We start from the raw sequence: 19,907 nt of genomic DNA on the forward strand, positions 1-19,907 counted from the left end.
AAAGGAGCTGCTCTCAGCCCTCTGGGATGCCATACCCTCTATAGGCCTGGAGAATATAACAGCAAGAGAGATGTCTGTTCTACAGGAACTTGCTCTGCCATCCTCCAGGTAGGCAGCCTTCATGGAGACAGCTAACTTCTCTGAGCTAGTTTTCTTATTTATAAATGCATAAAAAAAAAAACTCACTGTAAACTTCATAACGCTCTCATAGGATACTTTTTGCTAATCTTTTTTTTTTTTAAATAATTTTATTTATTTATTTTTGGCTGTGCTGGGTCTTGTTTCTGCTGTGATGTCTTTCTCTAGTTTCAGTGAGTGGGGGCTACTCTCCAGGTACATGAGCTTCCCATTGTGGTGGCTTCTCTTGTTTCGGAGCAGAGGCTATAGGGCGCTTGGGTTTCAGTAGTTGTGGCCCTTGGGCTCAGTAGTTGCGGCTCCCGGCTTCTAGAGTACAGGCTCGATAGTTGTGGTGTACGGGCTTAGTTGCTCCATTGCACGTGGGATCATCCCAGATCAGAGATCGAATGCTTGTCTCCAGTACTGGTAGGTGGATTCTTTGCCACTGAGCCATGAGGGAAGCCCTACAAATGCATTTTTGAACGATCTCTTCGAAAGGATAATATGTGGAAGCCCTGCTGAGATGGTGCATGTGCAATGAAATGCTGCAATACCCCACCCACCCAGCAAAACAAAAGAACCAACACCAAGTGGCCTTACACTCTCTCGAAGAGAAAGCTACACTGGCCACCAGGGCAACTGAGGAATTATCAAAGTGCCCTCCGATGCTAAATGTCTTTGGGTTAAGGTCTTGAGGCAGAAAAAAACACAAATCTCTTCAGTCCTTTTAGGTACTCATCTGCAGAGGACTGTCAAAATATCCTGCACCCTGCCTTACAGCTCCTTGGTCATTGATCAGTGCCCCTCATCAGCTCAGTGTGAAGATCAGTGTCCCTCATCAGCAACAGTGGGTTTATAAATGAGAAAGCAACGGGCTGGGGCGGGGGTGGGCAGTTACCTTTCTTTTCCATCCGTTTCATGTCCATCAGCTTCTCCACGTTGTTGGGGTCATTCAGCCACAGCTGCATCCGGACAAAGGGCTCCCGTCCCTTCAGACTGAGCTTGTGCCAGGGCTTGGGGCGAGCAAGGAGGTCGGAGACAGAGCCTTGGGTGAGTCCGAGGATGGTCTCCCCAAATAAGCGCTGACCTGGAGAAAGAACAAAACCAAGAGAGGTGTCATTGCTGAGACTCAGGGAGCTGGCAGGACAAGTAGGTGTCAGAGTGAAATCAGAAACGGGGGTTCAAGACCCAGAGTCTTATCAGTCCCAGGTTTAGCGAAAGCAGTTGTTGTTTTTTTTTTTGCCAAGCTGTGTGGCATGCAGAATCTTAGATCTCTGACCAGGCATCTAACCCATGCCCCTGCATTGGGAACTCTGAGTCTTAACCACTGGCCCAGTGAGGAAGTCCTGAGCAAGCACTTCTTAGAAGCACTTCCTCAACCAGACGTGTCACGACCTCCATGGGTGATGGAGTCAGTACTCCGCTTGCATTCTGCTTATGCACAAGGTTTCTCTAGAAGGAGTCTTTGGGTTTCGGATGAGCCAAGGCCCGCACAACACCTGCTGCGTCTATCAGAGGGGGCTAATCCCAAACCTGAGCTCGGGAGGTTAAGTAGCTCATGGGGCGACCTCTCTTTCAGAGCCTCAAACGGGGCCGTCTGCACTGGCTCCTTTCACGATTAGCAAGGTTATCAGGTCTTGCTGAGAAAACAGGCCACTTGACCCAAGGTCACAGCAGGAAAGAGAAGGAGAAAGAGCTCCTCAGCTTTATTTTCCTGACAAGCAGGCCATTTCCAGCTCTGAAGTCTGTCCCTGCAGTTCAAGTAGCCTGCTCCCTGGGCTGATCAGAGGGTACTGCGCTCTGGAGAGCACAGTGGCGTTAGGTCTGCAGTGTTCATCAGAGGCTTGAAAGGAAGATTTCTCTTCTCTGAGAGCCATTCAGTCGCAGGTGAAGAGGGGCCAGCACTTTGAAAGGCACAGACGAGAACCAGACACAACCGGAAAGACCTGACGGGAGGACTGCAAGGCACCGGACTTCGAGTGGAGGTGGAGACCGGGATCAGAGGCCAGGGTCTGGTACCATAAAGCCTCCGGACCACGACATTGGCTCTGCCCCTCAGTGTGGGGTGACCCAGCATGCGTGCTCACTCATGTTCGACTCTGTGACCCCATAGACTGTAGCTTACCAGGCTCCTCTGTCCATGGGATTTTCCAGGCAAGAATACTGGAGTGGATTGCCATTTCCTCCTCCAAGGGATCTTCCTGACTCAGGGATCGAACCCAATTCTCCTGCATTGGCAGGCATATTCGTTACCACTGAGCCGCTTGGGAAGCCCGAGGGTGACCCTGATGACTGGCTTACTCCCTCTTTGGCTCACATCCTCCATCTGTGAGAGGGAAACACCCCCAGCTGCACTCACAGGGTAGTCAATAGAGCACTGCTTTGTAAGAAGTGGGACTCCAAGTAAAAGTTTACTGCATGCAAAGTTTTGGATTTGAGAAAATAAATTTTTTTGATATCAGTCATTTTAACTGAGCCTAACATTTTTTACCCGGAGAAGGCAATGGCACCCCACTCCAGTACTCTTGCCTGGAAAATCCCATGGATGGAGGAGCTGGTAGGCTGCAGTCCATGGGATCACTAACAGTCGGACACAACTGAGTGACTTCACTTTCACTTTTCACTTTCATGCACTGGAGAAGGAAATGGCAACCCACTCCAGTGTTCTTGCCTGGAGAATCCCAGGGATGGCAGAGGAGCCTGGCGGGCTGCCGTCTATGCGGTTGCACAGAGTCGGACACAACTGAAGCGACTTAGCAGCAGTAACATTTTTACCAACCCCAATATTTACTGATTTTGGAAACCTGAGGTTTTTTGGCTTTTCAAACTCTCAGTTTAGCTTATAAACATCCCAGGTCCTTACAATTAAAAACATTTTTTTAAAAAAATTTTTATTAAAAGATTAAAAAAAAGTTTGGCTGTGCAGCGCATGTGGATCTTAGTTCCCTGACGAGAAATTGAACCCACGTCTCCTGCACTGAAAGGCAAATTCTTAACCACTGGGCCACCAGGGAAGCCCCCTTACCATCTGTTGTTGTTGTTGTTACTGTGGTTGTTTTAAATAAATTTTACTTAATTCTAATCTGGCAAGTCAATCTCATTTCATTCCAAGGAGCTTATTATGTTCAGGAAAGGGATATATATGAATAGCTAGTGACTATTTGCTTGATCCACCCCGTTGTACTGGGACAGGGGTGTTGGGGGGAATTAAGTGATTATTTTCAGAAAATTATGTGTATTACTTTTAGAGGTTTCATAGCAGTGGCTCTCAGTCATTTTGGAAGTCACAGATACATTTGAGAGCGTGAAGAAAGCTACTAACCGCCACCCTTTAAAATGCACACACACGCACACACATTCTGCTATGACTTTGAGAGACCAAAACATGAACACGAATATGCCAAGATCCCAGGTCAAAGGTTAAGATGATGCCTGGGTCTTGACCAAGCTGCCTGCTTCATCTGTAATTTGCTAATTTGGCCCCCACTTTGGGTTAGAGACACCAACCAGATGCTGCTGGGCTCATGCTGACTCTTCCCTGCTCTGAACCCCCTCACTCCCCAGGATTTAGAGCGCCTCTGGGCAATTGGTGGTCAGACTGCACTGCCCAAGTTGACTCTGGCTGGCATGCCTGTCTTCCAAGAGGTCCCAGTGGGGGTGCAGGAGTGGGCTGGGGCTGACCTTAGACTTCTAACACCCTTATGAACCCTTGGTGCTCACAACTGTAGGACGTTTTAGGTTCCCGTAGGTAGCCTGGGAACGTTTAAACCCTTTGGCTGACCAAGCCTGAGGCCCCTTCTACCCACTCCTCCTGAGAACCCCCAACAGGAAATGGCCTGCCGCCTCTTGACTTAGGAGCCGGGGAGGGAACCTACCGAGGTTGTTGTCGGTCAACACCTCCTTGACCCTCTTGGTGATGCCGTAGGTATCCAGCTCTGGAGACATGGCCACCAGCTCTTGAATGCTGAGCGCTGAGTGTCCGGAGAGAGGCAGTGGGGTGGCGGGCTGGGAGTCTGAGGCGGGCGGGTCGCTGGGTTCTGGAGGTTTGCCATCCTTACTTGTTTCAATGGGGGGGCAGGGCTGCTGGACCAGTTCAGTCAGGCTCTTCACTGACTCGCTGGAGCTCATGGGTGACTCGGGTGCAGGGCTGCAGCTGGCGGAGGTCTTTGGAGTGCTTTCTGGAATTAGAGCACACAGAAACCCAAGGCTGAGAATGGAGGTTTTTCCCCACACGCACCTCTTTTCCTTATCTAGGAATTACTAAGTAGACATCTGTATAAAAAGGAGACAGCATGGCAGTCTATGGATCCAAATGAATTGTGACTGAGAATTAACCTTTTATTTTCTGTATTAAAGAAATAAAAATAATAACAGTGAAAGAAGTAAAAGCAGCGGTTTAAACAGTATGTTTCTGAAGACTCAATAAAGGGCATTCTGTTAAAAAAAAGTATGCCCTATTAATCACTGTCATGACTTCCTTCCCACAGAAACCCTTAATTCTATAATTCAGAAGCATCTTGGCTATATTATAATTTGAGTATTTATTTTATCCATAATTTCCAGCACAAAGTGAGTAGACATATTAAGTTAGGGCTCTCTGCAATGTGCAGTCACCACAATGATGAAAACCCTGAAGAGACCTAAGGCCTTGGCTGCAGGCCCCTGGGGGCCTAGGGTTGAGCGGGGACCCCAGGTTCGTTCTCACTATGATCCTGGAGGGCGCCACAGTGACCATGGAGAGAAGGGAAGGAAGAGGAACACCCACCCGGCTCTCTGTCAGACCCCAGGATGTGATTCTGAAAGCCCAGCTCTCGTCTGTCTACGCCAGGTGGTCACTGAGACCGGAAGAGACGGGGCCAGTGTGGGTAGGTAGGTCCCCACGCTCTCCTTTCTTCAGAAGGGGCTTTGGAGGTGCCTGGTGAGGGGGAGGGCACCGTGCCCTGTTGGTGAGTGGTACCTTCTGGCCTCTGTCAGCCACTACCTGTAAAACCTGACACCCATTCCAGTTTGGGGATGCCAGGAATAAAGGCTTCCGTACCTCTTAATTTCCAAATATAGAGAAAATGAAAGTGACTGAGCACTGCGGTCCTACCCCCAGGGTAAAGCCTGCCTTTGGCTTGGAGTCTGGATGCAGTTTCTCCCCCCAGTCTCTCCTCCCCACTGCGAATGGGCACATGGTGAGACCCCGTGGCATCACGGGTGAGGGGCCAGGCCAGCCTGTCATGTGGGCTCCACGTCTCCAGAGACAGCAGTGTGTGAGGCCAGGCCATGCAGTGAATACCAGCACACGTTGACCCCCAAATTCTCGTGACCTCACTAAAGAAAATGTAATACCAAGGAAAAGCTGAATTCCGTTTTTTTTTTTTTTAATGTGTACCATTAAAAAAGAAGTCTTTATTGAATTTGTCAAAATATTGCTTCTGCTTTATGTTTCGGGTTTTTTTTCAGGGCATGTGGGATCTGAGCTCCCCAACCAATGATCAAACCTGCATTTTTCCCTGCCTCGCCCCCTGCCCACCACATTGGGAGGTGATGTCTCAACCACTGGATTATGGGGGGAAATCCCTGCAATAACTGAATTTTAACAGATCATATACCTGCAGTGTCCTTCACTGGACATATGATATCCAGGATAACAACCTATTCTGAATTCAAGAGGATGGAAAGTGTATTCCATCCTCTTGAAATGTATTCCAAGTACAAGAGATATTTTGTAAAAATACCTAGAAAGATAAAATCCCAAATAAAATGACTGCAATAAACCCATCTATTGTCCTCAACCAGTACCGAGTTCTACCATCACATAAAGCTGTGTGCTCAACATGGAAAATCAGGTTAAAAATAAAAAACCAAACACTGGCTTGTGAAAGATGTGAAAGAGGCAGAGGTAAACGGCAGAAACGGTCCATATAAATCTTGAAGGCGATCTGAACCCTACAAATCGGATTTCTTCTCTCTGCTCACCTCCAGGTCATCGTACAACTGGATATAAAACCTGGAAAATGTTATTTTTGTATCTGAAGCAGCAGAGGAATTGTACTGTAAATTTGCCCTGATTCACCCAAGCGAGGGACCAGTTTGGCAGATCATCCATCTTGCTCACTGTACACTGTCAAGGATGGCATGAATTCCCCACATGATAAACAGGTTTCTTCTCAGGTTGGTGTCCTTTAACCCACAGCAAGGGCGGAACAATGGCTGCCTGGAGAACACGCCGCCTGGCGCCGCCCCCCAAGCACCAGCCCCTGGTTTCCTTTCGGGCGCCGGTGGGTCCCAGAGCAGCTGGAGAGGAGGCACGTTTCTTTCTTTCAGGTGTCCTCAGTAAAGCCACTCGCCTTCCTGCATTTCTTGCCAAGAAAACCCCCTAGAAGAACTGACCAGAGGTGTGCGCTGCACGTTACTGGTGTCCCTCTGTGCTCCTCACCATGACTGCAGACAAGGGCAACCCGCCTTCCCAACCAAGGCCAAAACCCCACTGGGCCTTGGAATGTACTGGGCTGGCATCTGCACCTCTGTCCTGAGTCTATGTCTAAGCACAGTTTAGTCTGTGTCTGAATCGCTCACCAGCACACACAGGTGCCACTAGTCTCTGGGCTGGTGTCTGCACCTCTGTCCCGAGTCTGTGTCTGAACAGTTTAGTCTGTGTCTGAATGGCTCACCAGCACATACAGGTGCCATTAGTCTCTGGCCACCGAGAGCAGAATTTGGCCCAAGTTTTTTTGGAGCGAAAGGGACAAGAGGCGACAGGAAACAGACCCCTGGATACTTCACGAATCCATACGCTCAGAACATCACACTGCAAAGTCATTTGTTTGACTAGAAAGCTACTTTTGGTCAGCATCACAAAATCAGATCCATCAAGCAGGTCCCATCGCCCCCTGGTGAGGCGCCAGGGGTGGGGGCCCCTCAGTGGCAGGAAGACCAGTGCCCGATGACTCACCATTTGAGAGAAGAAACACCGTCAACAGAGGAGAAATACTGCTTTTCTTTTCCAAAAATTAGCAAATCAAGCTCTCTGATGAAAACGATACTTTTTGAAAGAACAAGGTTTTGTGCTCTTCTCTTTAATTACATAAAGATAATTTAAGCAAGGCCAAAAACACAGACACACACACACAAACGGAGGAGCCCTGGGCTTGGCACTAAGGTACTGAATGTGGGATGGAGGTTGCCTCCACTAACTCGTGATGCCAACTTGAATGTGATTCCTAAGTTTTTGGAACATCTTGGTTTCCTCATCTGAAAAATACAGGCAGGGTTGTAGTAGTGAGGAATGAACCTGCCACACAGCACTAAGTAAATCCGAATCTGATGTTAAAAAATAGAGTAGTTACTGAGTTGTACTGGAACATATTTGTCTACATAAAGGTCCTCTGCATGCAACGTAAATCTCCTTAAGATTTATTGCTGCTTCTTCTACAGTTCCTGGCACACAACTGTGATGCTGGTGAGAGAGACAGCCGCTATATCTTGTGCGATGCCATTCAGATGACGTTCCAGAGAAGGTAAAATTACAGGGATAGAAAACAGATCAGTGTTGTTTTTTTTTATTTTAAGATGACTGGGAATTTGGTTTATGCCAAGTCACCTGAGATTATTATTTTTTAAAGATATTTATTTATTTTTGGCCACACTGTGTGGTATGTGGGATTTTAGTTCCCTGACCAGGGATCGAACCTGGGGCGCCCCTGCAGTGGAGGCACAGAGTCTTAACCACTGGACTGCCAGGGAAATCTCTAGATCAGTGTTGCTGGGAGTCAAGCAAGGGCTGGAGGTGACCACAGAGGGTCACGAGAGGATTTGGGGAGGATGGTGGAATTATCCTACACCTTGATTAGTGACAGCATAGAACTGTGAGTTTTAGTGTATGTGGATTACATTTCAGTATCAACGCACTTAGGACAGAGTCCCAGCAGGAAGCATGGATGAAGACGCATCACTGCGTCATTCTTTCACTTACTCCCCATGTCGGCTGAGTCAGGCCAGTGGGACACAGCACACGGCCGGGGGTGGGGACACTGATGTCTGGGGGGTCAGAGGCCTCCCGGGAGGTAATACTTCAGAGGGGCTTCAGGCATGAGCAGGAATTAGCCAGCTAAGGTGGGAGGAGTAGCAGCGACAAGGAAGGGAGACAGATTGTTCCAGATACCTGGTGGGCTTGTGGCATCAGTAAGATTGAATGTAGTGAGAATACGAGGCCTGGAGTGGTCCCCAGGGTCTGGGTTGTGCAGGGCCTTTGAATTGGCTAAGGAGTCTGTTTTAATTTTTGTGCAGTTGGGAGCCAGGGTACATTCCTGCTATCCACCATGTACTATAAACAGCAGTGAAGGGAATTCCCTGGCCATCCAGTGGTGAGGACTCCAGGCTTTCACTGCCCAGGGCACTGGTTCCATCCTAGGCTGGAGAACTAGCATCCTGGAAGGGATGCGGCATGGCCAAAAACAAAGCAAAACAAAAACCAAACCAAACCAAAAAAAATCACAAAAACCCTCTAGCAGTGAGAAGGTCCGGACGGCACAATAGCATAGTGGTGAGCCCACAGATTAAGGCGTGGAACCAAATAGACGACAACGCTGGTACACAGGCTGAGCGCCTGCATGCGCAATGTGCAGCCAGACACGTGGTGAGGGGATAAAATCACATCCAAGACAGAGTGCACATTCAGGACGGATGGCAGCTGACTTCTAGGAGGAATGAGACTAGGAGAGGCGGATGTTCCATTTACTTTAAAAATGTAGGACTGAATGATGATCAAAAGGTAGGGTTAAAGTTGGGTGATGGGCATTCACTGGGTTGTTCTGTAACTTGTGTTTGAAATATTATAGACCTAACATCAAAGAGTAAGAAAGTAAGCCAGGTCACTGCTGCTTCAGTACAGAATGGACTTACGGACAGCACAGCGGGGACCGGGAGGCCGATGGGGAGTGTGGATGGGGCCCCAGGAGGGCGGGCCGGGGGGTGGGGAGATACAGATTCAGGAGAAGTTCAGGAGATCGGGTCACCAGGGCTGAGGGCTGGGTGGACGTGCTGAGAGGGCTGAGCAAGAACAGGTGTGTCCCATGTTGTAACCTGGGCCACGGGGCGTGGGGGTCCAGTTCCAAGAGGGGGTGCATTGCAACAGGAGCATCTTAGGGTGAGGAGGAACATGACGTTAAGAAACCCTATTCTGTTGGTGCTCTGGGATGACCTAGAGGGGTGGGATGGGGGCGGGTGGGAGAGAGGCTCAGGAGGGAGGTGACGTATGCCTGTATACTTAGAGCTGATCCACCTTTTACAGAAGAAACCAACTCAGCGGTGAAGAGCAATTATTTTCCCATTAAAAAGTAAATTAAAAAAAAAAGGAAAGAAACCCGATTCTATCACTGCCTGTAACAGGAGTTACTGCTCAAGCGAGCGTTTCTCATGCCCTCCCTGTGCGGAGGCTCCCAGGAATGAACTAGGACAGATAGTTCCATCCTCATGACCCGACACGGAATGGTAGATACATCCAGCTGCCTCACTGGACAGAGACATGACCTCGCGCCCAGAGCTATCCAGCCAGGAACGAGTTACGCCTTTTGTGCTCTAAGCAGCCCTCCTGTACGGGTGGGGCCAGTGCACACGGATCCCGGGACTCGTGTGTCTGTCAGCGGCAGAGCGGCTGGGCCAGCCTTGCAAAATACGGTTTCTCCACCCACACTCCATGTGTCCATGTTTCTGACCTCACCTCAGGAAACACGACGGTCAGGTCTCCAAAGCCCACCCACCTCTGGGATGAAGGAAGGGAACCAGAACATCTTTAGAACCTCGTCTGAGTGCAGCCGGGGGCTAAGGGCACTTACATACTGGCTCATTCAATTCTCACGATGCTCCTGTGCTGGGAATATAAACCCTGCACCCAGAAACCGAGGGTCCGATGGGCAGCGTGACTTGGTCCAGGTCACTCGGGCGGAGCAAGGATCTGACCAGCCTGGGAGCGGGAAGCCTCCACCGGTCAGTCACTGCAGTGTTATAACAGCCTGTCTGCCTTCATCCATTCCTTCTCTCGCCCACGCCAACATTTTTAAAGCTCCTGCTTTGTGTTGTGAACTCTCCTTGGCAGAGGGATAAGAGATATTATTTTTACTTTTTTGTTTTCTTTTAGCCGAGCCACACAGCTTGCGGGAGGTTACTTCCCTGACCGGGGATTGAACCCGGGGTCCCAGCATTGAAAGTGCCAAGTCCTAACAACTGGACCATCAGGTAAATTCCAAGGGGTAAGAGAAATTAGACACAGACCATGCTTTCAAGGAGTCTGCAGCCTGTGGAACTGGGGCAACTGAAAATGGGTAATTTGCCTTAAAAGCCTAGCTACACAGACCATCTAATCCAATTCTGACGCCAGTAGTAAGGTGTTACATTTAAAAAATGATCTGTAAGGATTAATTTTGGGGGGAAGGTTAATTTTCCAAGATTAATTTTCGAATCTTGCAGAAAAGAAGCCTGGATAGTAAGATGCAGGAAGCACAGACAGTGACTCAAGGCCCCCTAAAATACACAGAGCTTTCAGGAACTATAAAAGGATTATGAAAAATATTATATTCCAAAAACAGCAGGCAAACAACAGCTGCCTTAAGTTTTCAATGGAAGCCAATTGAAAATGCACACCTGCTATAATTTTCAGAGACAAATCTCTCTGCAGTTTACACGATCCACTGTTTAAATTTCCATACCTAGCCCTCTATCTGCAGTAATAATAACCCAAATTCCATTTAGTGTTCATTTGAGCAGTCAGGATAAAGTCATTTCTTATTATCTCCCCACTGTGTAAAAAACAGCTTGAAGGTAGGAAGTCAGCAAGCATTTTCACCAAAAAGTAATTATTGTAAGTGACATTTTTACTGCTGGCATGCCATAAGGCGAACTGTGCATTCAGAAGGACAAGTTGCTGAAACAAAATGACAGGGTACTCTGTGACATTCTGACAAGAACCCAAACATTATTTAACTGGCGGCTGGTCTGATGCACCACTTTTCATTATGTCCATAGTTTAGGCTTTGAGCCCGCGCCAAGCCAGGAAATTCCAAGTGACTAGAAAGACAAGTATGGAAGATGGGAAAGGGAAGGAGAAGGTTGGGGGAACAGTAAGGTTATGGCCTGGCGCATGGAAACATGGTCGAGTGAGGGCAGAAATCAAAGAGCAGAGGAAGAGGGGTGCCAGGGCGGCACAGGGTGGAGACGGAGCCAGAGGGGGAAGGGACGCCTCAGCAGAGGAGGGCCCTGCCCAGCTTCAGGGCCCTTCCAGCTGACAGTGGGGACAGCTTCAGAAGCCACCGCAGGGTGACCACCAGCCCAGAACGCTCCTGGCCGAGTTCAGATGTGCAATTGTGCCGGGGACACAGAACCCGAATTGAAATGTGAGGACTCACCTGAGGTTCATGTGGCTCCTCTCCAAAGGGACCCCCGACCTGAGGGTTTATGGCTGACAGCCCTCTTTAGAAATAATGAGCTTCTCTGTGTCAAAGGTGAATGGCAGCCTGATCTGCCCTCCTGTGTTTCAGGGTCACAGGCTGACGTGAGACCCTCTCTCTGACATCCCTGAGCACCAGACCTTGCCTTGGGGGTGGGGTGGGGGAGGCAGTGCTGATGGCCCCCTGCCTCCAAGTCTCTGGGCAGATGCTCGTGGCCCATCAGGAGCCCACCTATTTCTCCAGCCACATCTCCACTAGACATGGCCCATGTAACCATGTGGAGTTTTCTGCTTCTGAGTATGAGTGGTCTTTGGATTGAGTAGCAGGGGCTTGAAACAAAATACGTGGAGAGGGACGTCCCTGGTGGTCCAGTTGGGTAAGACTCTGCACTCCCAATGCAGGGGGCCCAGGTTTGATTCCTGGTCAGGGAACTAGATCCTGCGTGCCACAACCAAAAAGATTCTGTATGTAGGAGTTTTCGCACCTCCTGCATACTGGCTATCAAGAAAGGAACAGAAGTAACCCAACAACACGCTAAGACATAGCAGAGCATGTGAAGTGGCCCCACCACAGAACAGCCTGCTTACCTGCACCTGACACCAGCAGAGGAGTAAGGGGAGGGTCTCACTGACCCAGGCCCCATCCTCAAGGGCCTAAGTGGGTCTCCTCCTGATCTCGGGAAAGCCCACTCCCAAAGAGATGGCATCAAGCGTCAGTGCACACCTTTCCCACGGCCAGGCCCTACCTGGCCCCCTCGCTGGCCCTGGGCTGGCAATACTGTTTGGCCCTCAGCCCGCCTGGACACTGCCTTAAGTCACTAAAAATCTCAGCAAACCTACCAAATTGCTCTGCTTCTATAGCAAAACTGAGATAGTAGGTGCTGGTGTGAGAACATTTTTTTAAGTCTGCCTACGGAACTCCGGCTGGAGAGCAGCCTCTGGGACTCCCAGGAAGCAAATTAAAGCACATGTAACCGGAAGCAATGGCACCCCACCCCAGTACTCTTGCCTGGAAAATCCCACAGATGGAGGAGCCTGGTGGGCTGCAGTCCATGGGGTCGCGAAGAGTCAGACACGACTGAGTGATTTCACTTTCACTTTTCACTTTCATGCATTGGAGAAGGAAATGGCAACCCACTCCAGTGTTCTTGCCTGGAGAATCCCAGGGACGGGGGAGCCTGGTGGGCTGCCATCTACGGGGTCGCACAGAGTCGGACACGACTGAAGCGACTTAGCAGCAGAAAGGAACTCTTGAGCTTTCCAGGTGGCTCAGTGGTAAGAATTCACCTGCCAATGCAGGAGATGCGAGTTGGATCTCTGGGTTGAGAAGATTCCCTGGAGAAGGAAATGGCAACCCAGTCCAGTATTCTTGCCTGGAAAATTCCATGGACAAAGGAGGCTGGTGGGCTACAGTCCATGGGGTCACAAAGAGTCGGACCTAAACTGAGTGACTGAGCATGTGCAAGGAACTCTTATAGTGACTTAAAAGCCAAAATAGTTTACTTATTAACAAATAAAACTTGTTTAATGCAAAGTTTCTATTTAACTTGTGGCAAGCCTGACTTTCAAGCCGCTTGAAGAGTGGCAGGGGGAAGGGGGGAACATTTCATTCAATAAAGGGACTGTCTCAGTGCCAGGTGGGTGCTAGGAGGTGGGGGACAGTGGTGACCCAGGCAGACATCATTACGAGGTCACTGTCACAAAGACCCCTGAGGCGAGGACCAGAAGGATGGTGGAGGGGATGTCCAGGCAGCTCACAGCACTATGACGCTGATGCTGAGGCTGGGGACATCGAACAAGAAAGAGATGGTGGGAGTGGAGAGGTGCAGGAGGGACGGTCACACACTGAGAAGGTGGGACTTTAATCCCAGGGAAGGATCTGAAGGAGGGCATCGGCCCAGCCGGATATACAGTCTGGAGAGATGGGTCTGGATGTTTAGGAACCAGAAACTGTGTGTGTGTGTGCGTGTCTGGGAGTGGGTGAGAGGAGAGAGGGTAGCAGGTGACAGTGGTGGTGGCGGTGCTTTCACAAGGAAGGCTGGATGGAGAACAGATCTGGGAGAAGAGGCTGAGCTCAGTTCTGGTTGTTTCCATGGAGGGGACGACAGACACGTGGTGGGAGGTCAGCGACGGAAGTGAGTGACGGAAGAGTGGAGGCAGGAGGGCCGTCTTGGAGAGCTAGCCGCAGCAGGCCGCAGCGGATGAGGCTGCCCGCAACTGAGTCTGCGGGCCTCCTCCCATCACCACCGCCTTGTGCCACCGGGAACTTCTCTCACCTCCTCACGGAGGGGAAGGATGGTTTCCTACCCTCCTCTTTTCTCCCCAGGCTGGGAAAGTGCGTGGTGTTGGGTGGAGGGGGTAAGGATCCTAGCAATTCTGAGTTGACTCCAACCACACCCGGGGAAGCTGCCTAGGTGAGGTGGGCCTGAGCACTCATCTGGGGGCGGGGCACTGCACGTAAATATGCTCCCCCACCAGACTTCTGTTATTTTTCTCCTGTATCTTTTACGAGCCCTCAAGGACATACATGTGTCAAAGCAGAGTTTGGGAATATTAAAAGTCAAAACCCTTCCTTCGGCTACAAATCAACTTTGGTGGTGAACCCCCAGCCTGGCGAGGCCGTGGAAGCTGCCCCGGGCGACGTGGCCGGCCCTGCCTCGGGAGGCACGGTGCTCGCCTGTTCCCAGCTCTCCACAGATCCATACTGATTTAGAAATAATGCCTTCAAATTACCTTCAGTAACCTTATTACTGAACCAGCTGTGTGTATGAGCACTTATCAATGCATCCCTGTGCATTAAGAGAAAATGTATGTCATACAAACAGTCTAAATATATATTACTGAGATGGGAAAAAACAAACCGTCTAGTTAAATTGCTCTGCTGTAATCAAAGATTAATCACTGTGTGCGTGTGCCTGTGCGCATGTGTTTTCTCTCTTTCTTGGGGGCTCCTTTACAGCTTTGAGCAGACCTGCTGGTCCTTCGCCGGGAGTGCTACTGTCTGCTAGGCAGCTCAGACCGCCATTCTGGTGGTGGAATTAATTTTCCTGTGTTTCTAAGAGTTGGAGGAGCTGAGAGGTGGTTTTGGATTGTGTTTTCCTTCTGAGTCTTTTAGGTTTGCAGCTCAGAAGCTTTCCTTCCCCAGAGGCACCTGGGGGACAGCAGGCCTCCACGTGCCCATCTGTGGGGAGGCTCCCAGATTTGCCCCCAGAGCAGCCTGCCTCCTCTCAGTAACGCTGCCGGGCAGCCTGGCGTGCAGACAATGTCTGCGCTGTGATGGAATGTTCCTTAGAGAATCCCTGGCTGATATGGAATGTGCTGGTGGGGCGGGCTGCTTCTCAGCTCCCCAACAACATGCAGGTGACTGCACCGATCTGGCCCTCCACAGGCCCTGGGCTGTGCTGAATAGAACCGAGTGACATTTTCGTTGCATGCGATGGTATTAGGAAAGCTATTAAGGTACATTATTTTACACATCCTCCTAATCTCTCCACACTGCTTTACTTAATTTGTGATGAAATTGTTGAGAAAGGGTACTTAAATGTACGACAGTCAGTAAAAGTAATTTATCATCTTCCCGCTTCAGCGCTCACGTTATCAGCGAACTCATTTTCTGCATTCATCATGCAATCAGCCTATTATTTGCATATTAATCAGGCAGTGGACCATGAAAGAACTGCATCCCAGCCAAATGCTGCACTATCTCAGGAGAAACACTCAGTAATTATCATACATCAGTGTTATGATGTGGTAATTGATTATAACATCTTTCTGCTGCCCCTAGGGAGCCCCTGTGCTCACCCAGCTCCAGGCACTCCGGACAGATTGCTCTTTTCCTCCCCAACTGAGAGTCACCACGGCTGTTCTCTCCAAGTGCCATTTCTGTGGAGTATGGATCCTCCTCCTCCAATCTCACAAGGTATTTAAACTATGCGGAACGAACTGACTGTAATTCATGAGTGAGGGGGTCCAGTTGGAGGAAGGCATGTCCCTCCAGACTCAGCCTCTAGGCTTCAGAGGTGATGCTCCGGCTTTCCAGAAAAGTCTCCTTATCAAATAAAATGCGGCAACTCCAGTCCCTCCTTGTTGCAAAGCTGGTACAAAGGCAGTTTGGCTGCTTTATTTAGGTGCCAAATGACAAGCTAATTTTGGCCCTCTTGTAAAGGACAAACCCAACATCTGCCAATTCAGACTCGGGCTATATTTAGGAATCCAGTTCTGAAGGGAAGAGGAAGACACGAAATTGAGATGAAGCCGATGACGAAAGCTGCCTGGCTCTCTTCATTCTCCTGGGGACCCCCTTCTTGCTCCTGAGTGTGACTGTGGCCCAGAGGCCAGTCTGTAGGGAGCAGGACTGAGGGTCCTGGGATGGTGGAGGGCCACTGGCAGGAAGAGGGCATGAAGCTGTCCTTGCTCAGGAAAGAACCTGGGCCACCATGTGGGTCTTCCTAAGATCTAGCCTGGAAGGGGCTTAAAATTGGCATGGACCCACATCACAGGTCAGATGGGTTACACCCTTTCTGTTGCAGCGCTTCATGAACTTGGTTCTGACTCTGCCACTGACCTGATGCTGGGCTCCCCTCCTTTAGGCCTAGCTCCTAGCCTGAAACACGAGGGGATGCCCTAGGTACTCACTGAGGCATGTGATTTTCTGTGCCTCTTGGATCTGATTTTTAAGTATCTGCTCATTTATCATTTGAGCCCAGTTTTGTTCTTTGTTTTGAACGTGGCCTTGACTTCCCCGAGTGTCGTTTCAGGGACCAACCCTTCACCTGTCATGGGGGACCGAGTCCTTGGGCTCCCCCATGGCAGCAAGACTGGCCTCAGAGTGCTTGTGCTTCTTAGACCTCCGCCTTGATGGGGCAAACTGCTTCTCACTCTGAGCATCTGAAAGACGGGGGGAGTAGGGGGGATCATTTCTGCTACCTGATTAGGGATTAAAGGTATCAGCACTGCCCTTGGCACGTCAAAGATGCAAACATATGAGTTTCTTCATTGTAGTCTTACCACCTTTAAAAAAATTACCTGAGGGTTTTTAAACATTTAAGCTTCTTCTTCCTTCTCTGGAACTAAAACTGAAAACAGAAGTCCTCATTCGCTCCTGTGACCTACTTTTGCCTCTTGCACTGAATGCCCAGTGTACTGTAAACTCCATTCTCCAAAGAAAGTCTAAGGGGAAGAGAAAAGAGAGGCGCCCAGAGGCCTGTGTCCAGGGCTTGCTGGGGCCTCCTCCTAACGGGGAGTTAGCACGTGCCAGTACCAAGGGTCCAGGCTGAATGAGATGGGGCTGCCACCTGTGCCCACAGTCACCCAGATGAGTGTATCCAGACAAGATGGCCTGGCTCTGAGTTTGTCCCAGATGGTCTGAGCAATCACCTGCAGTCCTTAACTCTTGAAGCTCAAGATTTTGGGTCAACCTCATGGAATGGCAGATGGATGGTCAACATTTCTGGGAGGCCAGGACGCTGGAGAACTGCGTGCAGGTCCTCCCTTGGCTGACCCTCTGCGCTAGCTACTGCCCAGCAATGCTCCCACTTGAGTCTCCACCCAAGAAGTGGGTGCTGGGTCTGTTTCCTGTTTTAAGGCCAGGAACCTGACATGTCAGGTGTGCACACGCATGATTTTATAGCTAGCCTTGCTGCCCTAATGCATGTGAAATGACCTAATGGCAGTGGCTTCCAGGGCAGCAGTAGGAAAGCAGGCACTCAGCTAGCACTTCCTCAGTGCCAGCTGCTGCTCTGGAGGCTTTTAAACATGGGTTTAAAACTCCTTATGGTCTAGGAGATAGGTACTTTTCCTATTTTAAAGAAGAAACTGAGACACAGAGAGGTTGAATCACATGCCCAAGGCCACACAGCTGCTCAGAGGCCAAGACAAGATGAGCCCTCTGCAGTCGGCTCTGAACCCACTGTGTCCATTTGCAGCTCATACGTGCTCAAGGCTGCTCACTGCAGGATGGTGTTTTAGGTTCTGCTGTTAAAAAGCAATCTAAGTATTTTTCACTGGTGATTGCTTAAATAAAGTATAGTATGGTCAGATATAGGAATTCCCTATATCAGGGAAAAGAGGAGGAAATTTTTTATGTGCTGGCCTGGGGGAGTCTCTACAATCTATTGCCAGGTGAGAAAAGCAAGGCAACCTTGAGTCCTGTGTGCGCCCTTCTATGTGCAGCAAACATCTAGATACACAAGCTCTCTGCAGGAAACCAGCAGAAGTGCCTTTGGGGAGAGTGCCTGGGGGCTTGAGGATGAGGGTGGGAGGGTGACTTATTTTTTAAAAGGGGTGTGAGCTCTTTTAAATCCTGCATTTTGTAGCCATGATGCATTTTACTTATTGAAAACAAAAACACATAAACTATAATTAAAAATAAAAGTCAAGGGCTTCCCTGGTGGCTCAGTGGTAAAGAATCCACCTGCCAATGCAGGAGACACAGGTTCCATCCCTGATCCAGGAAGATCCCACATGCCTTGGGGGAACTGAGCCCGTTTGCCACAATTATTGAGCCTGTCCTAGAGCCGGGGAGCGGCAACTACTGAAGCCCACGCACCCTAGAGGCTATACTTGGCAACTAGAGAAGCCACAGAAATGAGAGGCCTGCATGCTGCAACTCGAGAAAAGCCTGCACGGCAAAGAAGACCCAGCACGGCCAAAAATAAAAATAAATAAATACAAATAAAAAAAGTCAAATCTCTAACTCTGGGTTACTCAGAGGATGAGATGGTAGGATGGCATCACTGACTCAGTGGATGTGAGTTTGAGCAAGCTCAGGGAGATGGTGAAAGGGGGAAGCCTGGTGCGCTGCAGTCCGTGGGATCACAAAGAGTCAGACACGACTGGAATGACTGAACAACAGCAGAATCTCTCTGATTCTATCCTCTTTTTATGGAGACACAATGATGAATCCCACTCGGGGGAGAACAGAGACCCTTGGGGGCTGGAGCAGCCTTTCCCGGGGATCCTGATGACAACATTTGCTGCTTTGAGACGCAACATGGACTGGGCTGTCTCACTTGGTGGCTGCCTCCCCAGGGAGGCCTGTGTGGGGCCTGGAGGCGTGGCATGCCCTAGGGGAGGGGAGATGAGGCCAGGCTTGGCTTGTCCTATCCTTGAGCACCCTCTGCCTTCCTGGTCAATGCTGCAGGGAGGCTGTTTCAGGATCCTGTGGCCAGGAGCCACCACGAATCCCACAGACGCTCAGAACGGCTAGGTGAACAAAGAGCGGCACGGGCACGGAGGTGGCATGGGGAAGTGGGCGGCGCTTCCGGGAGCTGGTGAGAAGCTCCCGCCCTGCGGCCTGCAGGCCAGGCGGCCTCCCAGCTACGGCCTCGCCCGCCTCCAGGGCCACTCGTGAGGGTCCTGTCTCAGCCTGCCTCGCCACACTCTGGAAGCCCACAGGGGTAAGGTGCAGCAGGCGGAGAATCCCGACGCCGCTACGGACACAGGTCACCGAGGTCACCTCAGAGGAGCAAGGGGCCCCTCTCCTGTCCTGCTGCCACACTCGGGCTCTTATCAGATGAGCCTTCAGGCGGCGGCAGCAACAGCATTCTACATAAAGAAGAGACAAATTCTTCCGTAATTCACCTTCCTTCTGTTACTTTGAGAGAAAAAAGGTCTCTGAAGCAGAAAGTGAAAGTCAAAGTTGTTCAGTCATGTCCGACTCTTTGTGACCCCATGGACTGACTATACAGTCCGTGGGATTCTCCAGGCCAGAATACTGGAGTGGGTAGCCTTTCCCTTCTCCAGGCGATCTTCCCAACCTAGGGATCGAACCCAGGTCTCCCACGTTGCAGGCGGATTCTTTACCAGCTGAACCACAAGTAGGGATTTCGAGTATTTTCCCTTTTTTCCCCCCAAAGGTTCTGTCCCCCATGTCCTAGCCCATCAGTGAACCTTTGTACTTGCAGAGCTCTTGGCCTGGAATGTTCTCCTCTCTGACCCCTTCATGGCTCAGCCCCCTCCTAGGGGCTCCCTTAGCACCAAGGGCCTCCCTCCTGGCAGGCCTATGCCCACATGTACCAGACAACAGACGACAGTAAGGTAGGCTGTGTCTGACTCCAAAAACCTGTCTTTTCTGATCTTAGATAGAGAATTCCTTTATCTTGGCACTCCTGGTCATATTAAAACACCCTCATGCAGGGCACAACCAAGAAATGGATGAGCATTTGGTTCTGGCCACCACGTCCACGGTGGGTGAGTGAAGGCAGAGGCTGAGCCCTGAACTAGTGATGAGCAGCGGCCGCCTGCTTAGGGAGGGGCATTTTCCAGCTCACAAGTGGCTTTTCAGAATTTTCTTTTGTTTTCGATCTGTGGTCTAGGGCCATGTATAAATCAGTTATGGATATACAAATCTTTTCAGCTATTC

The 19,907-nt window shown here is 50.1% G+C and overlaps 1 protein-coding gene and 2 non-coding genes across 7 annotated transcripts in view; 1 reads left to right on the forward strand and 2 right to left on the reverse strand.

Annotated features, from left to right (window-relative positions):
• Positions 1-19,907, reverse strand: part of CUX1 (cut like homeobox 1) — a 350,788-nt gene that overhangs the window by 38,776 nt on the left and 292,105 nt on the right. For 3 of the 5 annotated variants that reach the window (XM_012104502.5, XM_027961700.3, XM_012104506.4), the window contains exons 21-22: positions 3,993-4,295; positions 1,016-1,204 (exon numbers count right to left, since the gene is read on the reverse strand). The exons of the other annotated variants lie outside the window; for them this stretch is intronic. In XM_012104502.5, the coding sequence (XP_011959892.2) occupies positions 1,016-1,204; positions 3,993-4,295 (492 nt within the window). The remainder of the gene's footprint in view (positions 1-1,015; positions 1,205-3,992; positions 4,296-19,907) is intronic. 5 annotated transcript variants of the gene reach the window in all.
• TRNAE-UUC (transfer RNA glutamic acid (anticodon UUC)) lies at positions 10,269-10,341 on the reverse strand. The gene has a single exon. It is a non-coding gene; the product is annotated as a tRNA-Glu (tRNA).
• Positions 11,904-11,977, forward strand: TRNAG-CCC (transfer RNA glycine (anticodon CCC)). The gene has a single exon. It is a non-coding gene; the product is annotated as a tRNA-Gly (tRNA).

Source organism: Ovis aries, chromosome 24 (genome assembly GCF_016772045.2).
Source record: "Ovis aries strain OAR_USU_Benz2616 breed Rambouillet chromosome 24, ARS-UI_Ramb_v3.0, whole genome shotgun sequence".
NCBI classification, from domain to species: domain Eukaryota; kingdom Metazoa; phylum Chordata; class Mammalia; order Artiodactyla; family Bovidae; genus Ovis; species Ovis aries.